The sequence below is a fragment of the Solenopsis invicta genome, chromosome 4 (assembly GCF_016802725.1).
Source record: "Solenopsis invicta isolate M01_SB chromosome 4, UNIL_Sinv_3.0, whole genome shotgun sequence".
Taxonomy (NCBI): domain Eukaryota; kingdom Metazoa; phylum Arthropoda; class Insecta; order Hymenoptera; family Formicidae; genus Solenopsis; species Solenopsis invicta.
The window spans coordinates 5946371-5955815 of NC_052667.1; the positions used below are offsets into that span (position 1 = coordinate 5946371).

Genomic DNA, 9445 nt, shown 5'->3' on the forward strand with positions numbered 1-9445 from the left:
TCTTTAAATAAATATAAAATTGCAATGTCTGAAATGTAAATCTTCGTTTTAGATATTGTAAAAATTTTGACTTTCATATTTTATATGTATTCTTCAAATGCAAGCCGCCACCATTTTGAAAGCATATAGTAATGTTTATTTATTCGTCCCATAATTGATTTGAATTTTTAACTATTTTAATCATCTTTTCAGTAAGATTTTATTTTAATCATCTATCTTTTGGTAAATGTAAGAAACACAAATATTATATAGAGAAAGCTTAATCAAAAGCTTGTGCAAGCCTTTTGAAAAGCTCTGTTAAGAAGCTATTTTTATCGCAATTCGATAAAGCTACTCAAAAGCTGCTGATCGCGCAGTCGCAATACACCGATGTCGAATCACAGTCAATGGCAAATAAAGATACGCATGTGTACGTGAGAACATGTGAATATGAGAGAAACCCCAGGGGAGCGGGTAGCTTGTCGATGAGAATTGCTAAGGAGGACCGAAGAGACAAGAAGACGTCCGAGGTTGGAACGCGAGACGTCGGCGGAAGTGGTCATTCGCGCATCGGCAATCTTTTTCGAAGAAGAATTTCTTCAGGTGTGCCACAGAAACCTCGCGCGGAGAGAATTTTACAAAAAAGAAGCCTGAAATTTAAAAATTTCAAAATAAAGAAATCTAGTAGATTGTATAATTTGGAAACAGAATTTTGATACATTTTTATTTTGTAAACCAAGAAGGTTTGATGAACCTTAGAATTCGATCAATTTAAATTTATGATCTACGAAAAGAGTTTCGAGGAATCCAAATTCGAGAAATGAACTTGTATAAGATTTCGTTAATTTTAGAGCACGTTGATTTTTTTAAATCAATTTTAGGAATCAAGATTTTATCAAATCTGATAATCGAGGAATTTGTAATCTCTATTTCGAAAATTGAGAAGTCGGCGCAACAAATGAGTCCTTTTAAAGAAATTTTTGAAAGATTGTGAAACGACATGGGTCGTATTTTACGTCGAATAAACGACGCGATGCATAATCCAAATCTCAGATATTTGTTATCCTTTTTCACGATCGGAAAGATTCTCAACGTCGCGCTGCTCGTTATTGACAAGGTGCCAACTTTCTTGTCGAAATCACTACAAAATGAGAAGTTTAATGCGCGTGTGATGTGTTCTCAGATTAATATGGTGTCCGTGAAAAGATTAGGAATCGCCGGCTCCTGTACGTTCTCCATCGGGCTTATCAGCTATAGTTTAGGATTTCCTTCTATACTGAAGTCGCAAGTTAAATCTGTAAGTAATTGATATATCAACGTTCTCAAAGTGGTTTCAGAAATATACAGAATTAGGCCTGCAAGAAAAATAATTCTCTCGATACCGAATTACTATGAATCTAGTTTCAAATTTGTAAATGCTTCAATAATAAAGTTTTTTTCCAACTAATTTTAAATGAACTTTCCTCTGCAGATTGTATATTTGTGTGTGTTTGAAGATTATTAATATAATAAAATTACATAAGGAGATACATGTTATTTCTCACCGGTTTTTAAAACTTTGTTTTAAATCTATAACTTTATTATTATGTCTAGATTTTTTTAATCGTCAAGACCACTTCAAAATAAATAATATAATAATCGAAATATCACAGAACTATTATATATGAAAATTGATTTTTCAAAAATTGTTTATGTATTTACTTTTCTTTTGATAAACTAAATTTGTTTTTTATGTACCAGAAACTCTGGACATTTGCAAAATAAAGCTATTAAAAATTAGCTCAGAACTATTCGATCGTGAATTTCAACAAGTTAGTACCTCGTTCTTAAAATTTAAATTTAAATTTATTAGAATTGTAATCAAATAAAACTCTTAATATGTACTAGGAAACTCTAAGTTTCTTTCAAATAAAGTGGAAACTCTAATTCAGAATTACGGAGTTTAATCTTAAGATCTTTTAAATACGCATAATACTTATACTAATTACTTAATTATTTAAATAAATAGAAAAATGTTTGAAATCAAAATCTTGCTGTATGGTGGTCTGTCAAATTCTGTATTCTTCGAATGTCATATTTAAAAAAAGAAAGTATAGTTTGTGTTAGTAAGTATTACTAGATATTTTACAAAATTTGCAGCAAGTTAGACTAAAGAAAGGAACCGAGATGCGCGATTTTTGGGAGAAACTTCCGCAGCCGCTAGATTTTAATATTTATGTCTTCAACGTAACGAATCCCACTGAGATTGCATCGGGATCTAAACCGATTCTTCAAGAACTAGGACCCTTTCACTACGAGTGAGTGATTTAATATAACATTACATTTAATTTATGATTACGAAGACAACTTGCTATCAAAATAGCGTGAATCTCGAATGTCGCAGAGTAAAGAATATTGAGTAGCATTACATGAATTAACGTATTTAAGATTTTAAGAAACTTTGGAAAGTGTGATTTACCGTGTGTCGTTCTAGAAGCAAAGCGTGTTTGCTTATTAAATTATTTTAATATCTATAGTAGACACAAATATAACATGGTAACGGAAATTGATCGATGCTGTGATTTCCAGTTTGTATCGGGACAAGGAGAACGTTGTGGACCGAGAGGAAGATGATACCGTTGAATACAGTTTGCGACAGGTTTGGTACTTCAATGAGAAGAAGAGCGCCATGTCGGAAAACACAGAGATTTACATGTTTCAACCCATTATGATAGCGGTAGCCTTGCTTATGCAAAAAGAGAAGCCATCAGCAATGGGAATAATAAGTACGTATTCACAACATGCTAATAAATAAACGCACATTTTATACATAAAGAAGCTGAAATGTGTCTGTTTTAATGTCATATTTGGATATTGAGTTTTCGTTTGCCGTTGTTCAATTAAGTATATCTCTCGTCAGTTTTTGTCAATCAAGAATCTCGATTTGAGAATCAGGAATATACCAATTCTGGAAAGTGAAAACTTTTACTGTTTAACACTTCGGCTTTTTCTTATCAAGTCAATTATGTTATTTGTATGTACGCATTTATTTCAAAATACATGTATCGTATAGTATGAGGATAAACTTGAACAATGTGAAAACTGAGAAATATGCTGCTTTATTTTATTAATAAAAGATTGTCTCACAATTTATTTCTAATACAAATTTTTTCAGTGCAATGTTATAGCATTTTTCACCTTTTAAGAAATACTATTATAGAGAAGAAAATATTTCTCGCTCTACTTTTCAAAATTGCTCACTATAATTTGAAGAAATTTAAATCAAGCAGTTACGCTGATTAGGAAGTTTGTTAAAGTTTTGAAGAACAGAGAGCAATTTTGAAAAATAGTGTGAGAAAAAAATTTCTGCCTTCAACATCACTTAGGTTAAATTTAAATTTATTAGAATTGTAATTAAGTGAATTGTAATCAATTGAAAAATGTTTTGATAAAAGAATAGTATTGAACATTACATTGGTGACTATTCAAGCATTGCATGATATATTTTCTTTTAATAAGGGTAAAAACTGTATTTAAGACAAATAGTAGATTAATCTTTTATTATCGAGATGGCTTTAGACTCTTAAACCGTCTTTCATTTGTTCTGTGCTCTTTGTGTACAAAATTTTCAATCATACAATTTTCTTTAAATATTTTTTTTAAAAAGCATTGAGTCTTGGAAAGGAGAATTTTAAATGCGCTCTGTGCAAAAAATAAACAAAAACAGTTAAAACCACCACGGCTTATGATAATAAAAAAATAAGTAATATATTTTTTCTAAGTGTTCACTATTATTTTACTTTTTAGCAATACATGTTATGTCATATGTTTCTCTTTCACTCTTTCTCTCTGTCTCTCTTGTTTCATACATTGTTGTTATATAATACAGAAGGAACATGATTTATTTTCTTTCTTAATAAATCATTGATATTATTTTAGGCAAAGCGTTCGACAGTATTTTCAAGAAACCCGAGTCGATATTTATCAAAACTACTGTGAAAGAAATATTCTTTCAAGGTGTACCTTTTGACTGCACGGGTATAACGGATTTCGGTGGATCTGCAATGTGCTCCGCGTTGCAGGAAAAAGAAGAGATATTAATTCGAGAGGGGGACAGTCTACGTTTCAGATATGGTTTTCTCGCTAAGGTAATGCATCTGCATTATTCACGCAAATATTACTTTTTGTCATTGTATTTTTTTTACTAGTAATAAAAATGAAAAGGAAAATTGCCCTCTTTTGCTTTCAAAAATATTATTTACTTTACAAGAAATTGAGTAACATCATTATACACTGATGTACTATATTGTTTTTATTATATAAAATTATTATATTATATTAACATTACAATAATATTACCATTGTCAAACATTATCAAAATAAAATAAAAGTTTATTATTTGGAACATTCACATGCATTGATTTAAATTTGGATAAAATTAATTTAATTCGGGTAAGGATTATTGTATTTTTATTCAGGGATTAAATTTCTAAAAAATATAACATATTTTTATAAATATATATATATTCTAAAAATGTTGCTTGTAACTTTTTAGGCAAACGGAAGCCTTTTCCCGGAACGCGTAAGAGTATACCGCGGAATTAAGAATAATGAAGACGTGGGCCGTGTGGTGACTGTAGGAAATCATACCAAGATGGATATGTGGTATGGTAGTCCTTGCAACGACTTTCAGGGTACGGACGGAACTATCTTCCCCCCGTTCCTTAAAAAAGAAAAAGAAGTCTGGGTACACTCCTTAGACATTTGTCGAAGCATCGGCGCTTACTACATCGAACCAGGAAAGGTCCAAGGTATGACTTTTCTTGGAAAAATGCCACCTCTTTTAAACTGACTTTTTAAATTTATAGAAATAAATCGAAAAATTTAAACGCTTTGGTTTATTTTAAATTATATTCCTTAAATAAAATATTATTTAAATTAAAACTAATATTGTTTTAAAATTTTTAATTGATTGATCGTTCAAAAAAATAAAAGTTTAATTACACCATTTAACTTGTAGATTTTATACATGGCATTTTATGACAGATGCATCGAATAACTGAAATATTAAATTCACATTACCTTACTTTTTAAAGTACTTTAATGTACATTAAAATTATATGAAAATTTAATTCTATTTACCATGCAATTTTTTTATATACAAGTAAAAAGTTGGTGAAAGTATGAAAGTACTAAAGATGACTTTTGATGAATTAAATAAATAGTTGAAAAATTTAGCAACGCTATCAAAAAAATAATTTAACAAATTGTTACAAAAATATTAATTAAGAACTAAGCTGTTGTATAGTTTAGGTCTAGATACTCATTGAAATATGCGGTGATATACAGCAACCATTGAAATGTCGCGGATTAGCTGCCTAATTTTACAATCATGTTTAGCATTTTTAATTGCAAAACCAAGAACACGCAAAACAGTATGTAAAATTTTATTAATGGTTATTATTGAAAAAAATTTTATTAATTCAATTTTACGTGCTTAAAATCAATAATAAATGCTCATGTAATGCAAAAATACATGCTAGTTTCAATAATTATGTTCTTAATAACATTATGTAACAATATAATAATATTGCTATATTCTCAATAATATAAGTCATTTTTTATTGAGATTGGTATTGATCATATCTCTTTAAATGTTTTGCTAATATGACTTACAATAAAATTTGACGAGGGAAAAATGATTAATAAACAATATTATATAGATTCAATTATTTTATCATAATTTTAGAAATTATTTAAATTTAATAAATTAATTTTATTAGTAATGCAAGAATCAAGTTAAATTGTAAAGATATACGCATGATATTTAATTGCTAATAAAAAAGAAACGCATGACATTTAATTGCAGATAAAATAAAGAAATCAAATATTTTTCAAATTTTTTAAAAATCTACACTAAATGTCCGCTTTCTTACGTCCAATTCTAAAACATGTCCACTCTTGGCGTTGAAATTACTTAGTAAAGTAATCTCATTACATTATATGTAATCATACGCACTTTATATCTAAAACTAAGTGCATTCGATAATGCTTACAGTAAAAGATTAAATATTTTTATTTTAAAGTATACACAAAGACAGAAATGTCTATCCATCTGAATATGCACGAGTATCAAGACAAGTTTAAGACGCGAGCACTTTTCTAAATATTCGTGAATTATGAACAATGATTATTCAAAAAAAGTAACGTAAATTGAAATTAAATAAAAATTAAAAAGTAAAACTAAATTTAAACTAATCTAAACTTAAATTAAACCGAACAACATTCTAAGACTAGAAACTAAAATCCTAAAGCTAAATTAAAGTTAACTTAGCTTTAGGTTTTAAAATAGTAATTTTTTTCGAGTGTCAATCTACCAAGCAATTTATTTCCGAGTGTCAATCCACCAAATAATTTTTTCCGAGTGTCAATCCACTAAGAAACACCTTAATGGTTCTATTTAATTTTAAAATATTCATTTTTGTATTCTGTATAATTTTGTAACGCAGGTTTTAAAACGCTACACTACACAGCGGATCTGGGTGACCCATCTGAGAATGATGATGTAAAGTGCCTCTGTCTCGAGTCCGAAGGATGCATGCCTAAGAATATATACGACGCAAGTCCCTGTAAAAACGTTCCTATAAGGATAAGTCTACCTCATTTTTACAATTCCGACCCACGGTACCTTGAGATGATCGAGGGTGTAAATCCCGATCCTGTAAGTTTAACAGTAATTCATTTACTTATTATTGAAATAAACGCGCATTAGCTCTTCATTCCACGATTTTGCACTCACACGAAATGGCGTTTCCTCTTTTTGTCTATTTTATGTATTTTAGAGTAAGAATTTGTATATAAAAATATGTGTAAAGCTATAATTTTAAGTGATGAATAGCAAAAAGAAGATTATATTAATAAAATTGGTTTTATATAAATAATAATAGGTAGTTTGAAATAAATACATTTTGTGAAACATCGTGAATTTACAGTAGTATAATTCTATATCGCGCAAGTTTTAGTGTTATTAAACAATTACAATGATTACGGGAATTGTAACGAGAGATGCTGCTTGCAGGAGAAGCACCGCATGACTTTCAACTTCGAGCCGATGACAGGCACCCCAATAAAAGCGTACAAAAAAATTCAATTTAACGTGTTAGTTGGACCCATCCCCAAGCTACGATTGATGAAATCCTTTCCGGAAGCGATGTTCCCTCTATTTTGGATAGAGGATGGACTCGAACTCGGGGATGTTCTCATAAAACCGCTGAAAGCTGCATACACTCAGATTTTAATCGCAAAGTGAGTGATACAATATTAATCTATAATCTTTCTGTAAGTATTTTTCGCGGGATGTTCTTCGAAGCTACACTGACGAGAAAAAGATAATTATAAATTTATCTGTGGGATATAAATTTATTTTGTTTAAACAAAATATTTAAATATGACAAAATAAGATTTTATTTTTAGCAAATAAATCAGTTAATAAATGAATGAGATACATGTTTCACAGAAATCTATATTTTGTCATCACAACCAAATTCTTTTATAATCAATAAATATCTAAAAAATCGTTCTAAATAACATTTGTTAACATTTTGATTCTTTTTTTCAGTGTTATTGTGTGTGCAGCGAATATTGATTTGTCTGTCTTTGCAGGATAATGATGTCCATGATGATCGCAGGTGGTGTGGGTATGTTAGTTGCCGCTGCTGCGAAACATTATAAAGAGACTGATGTAAACGCTGCAGTACCGGATTTTGTGCCAGGAAAAGAACAGAACAATGTGGTGCTGAAGAAGCCAGCCGTCAGTATCATAGAGGCTAAAGTAGAAGTGCTACCAACAGTTGATTAACAGGGAGTAATAATTACTATTATGATTATTATTATGATTACTTTTATGATAATTTGCTTTTGAATATTTTGACTTTATTCCTCAGTGTATAATGTTACATATACATATAAAAGCGAGAGCAGTAGTCAATTGAACATTTTTATTGTATGTTATAATACTATTACGAGAAATATTGTTGTTGAGTGTTATATTAGATAACATACTGGATAACATTTACATTTTAATTCGAATGTTAGCTATTTCTCTAATTGTAAGATACGATTATAGTGACGACGTTTGTAATATGTGCGTCAACGAATACATGAATAATTATTGACATCATCATTAGCAATTATGATTCTTTGTTGTGCGCATTATTAGACGTCGTTACCATTATTGATCTAGAAGTATTGTTAAGACAGTGATTAATACCAGTATTAAACTGTTTTTTATGTTATTACCCAGGTAGCACATGATGGTTTTATATATTGTACATTTATCAATATACATAGTTTCATAACTATAAAAAATCAGTAAGAAACGTTATACTAGAAAACAGAATAAAATCGTAATTTATGAAATATAATTTTTATCTATTATATTATAATTCTTATAATATTAAAAAAAGGTTTCTATAACAGTTTCAAAAATGTACTTTTTTCCAGAAAAAGAAAACATTTCATCTAACGTTTTACAAATAAACATGTTAACTCGTAAGAAACGTTTCTGAACCGTGTATGTGCTACAGGGATAGCTTCTGTTTTAATGTACATAGATTAACTGCACTTATAATACAATTATTAGGATCCCGTTATGTATTTGTATTTTTTAATAACGCAATATGATATTCACCAATAGTCTATATTTTAGAAAGCTAAATAAAAATAGGAAATTTTAGTAATCACAATGATTTTAAGAGATATGATCATTTTTTTCTTTCAATATTAAATAATCTATAATAATCGTAAAGATTAGATTGAAATTTCGACTGACATTCTGTCTTAAATTTTGTCAATATTTACTTCTTAGCAAATTTATTAATAACACTTACAAGGGAACCTCGCGAAGTGAGATATTCAGATTTTTATGAAACTTGGCATTAAATGTAGAGAAAGTAAATACATGAATTTAAGAAATCTTCAGCTGCGGTTAAAAGACTGTTCGGACCATGGAACATAGGATGAAACCATCCCTTAAAAATAAAGAGATTTCGCCTTTGTTTAATATATTTCGTAAACTAAATAAAATATCAAAAAATATTTTATACCAAAATTTTATACAAATATGTGTATTTAACCATTCTATTCATTTTTTTCAAAAAGATTTTTTTCAAAAATTGAACTTTTATACATCAAGTATTTATGAAGTTATAATACTGTAGAGTTTACGTATTTTTATTTTAAATGTATACTAATAAGCTTCTATAGTAATTAATGTAATTAATTAATTTCTAATAAATTTTATGGTGACTTACAATTACTTGTATTATGTATTGAGATACATATAGTACTCATAGTCGTTAAATACGATACTGTATAATCCGTTAGCTGAAAAACCTGAAAAGTTTCAAGATGACCGAAACTTCTACAACTGTTTGCTTCTTTCTCTATACATTATTTTGTCGCATCACTATGTACGTAGAGTAATTGA

The 9445-nt window shown here is 29.0% G+C and overlaps 1 protein-coding gene across 2 annotated transcripts; it reads left to right on the forward strand.

Moving 5' to 3' along the window:
* Positions 1 to 323: 323 nt before the first annotated feature.
* LOC105195545 (sensory neuron membrane protein 1) lies at positions 324 to 9271 on the forward strand. Of its 2 annotated transcripts, XM_039447873.1 has the most exons (10): positions 324 to 582; positions 861 to 1096; positions 1163 to 1276; positions 2119 to 2276; positions 2548 to 2744; positions 3898 to 4106; positions 4514 to 4769; positions 6468 to 6679; positions 7037 to 7263; positions 7621 to 9271. In XM_039447873.1, the coding sequence occupies exons 2-10, from the start codon at positions 980 to 982 to the stop codon at positions 7814 to 7816; spliced, it is 1686 nt and encodes a 561-aa protein (XP_039303807.1). In that variant the 5' UTR covers positions 324 to 582; positions 861 to 979; the 3' UTR covers positions 7817 to 9271. The 2 variants fall into 2 exon arrangements, with proteins under 2 accessions (XP_039303807.1, XP_025990530.2); XM_026134745.2 differs by lacking the exon at positions 861 to 1096 and having other exon boundaries at positions 332 to 582.
* The last annotated feature ends 174 nt before the right edge of the window (positions 9272 to 9445 follow it).

Coding starts and splice junctions, on each gene's coding strand:
- LOC105195545 (XM_039447873.1), top strand. CDS start 980: ATGGGTCGTATTTTACGTCGAATAAACGACGCGATGCATAATCCAAAT. Junction 1,097..1,162: donor CGCTGCTCGTTATTGACAAG/GTGCCAACTTTC, acceptor ATGTGTTCTCAG/ATTAATATGGTGTCCGTGAA. Junction 4,770..6,467: donor CGAACCAGGAAAGGTCCAAG/GTATGACTTTTC, acceptor TTTGTAACGCAG/GTTTTAAAACGCTACACTAC.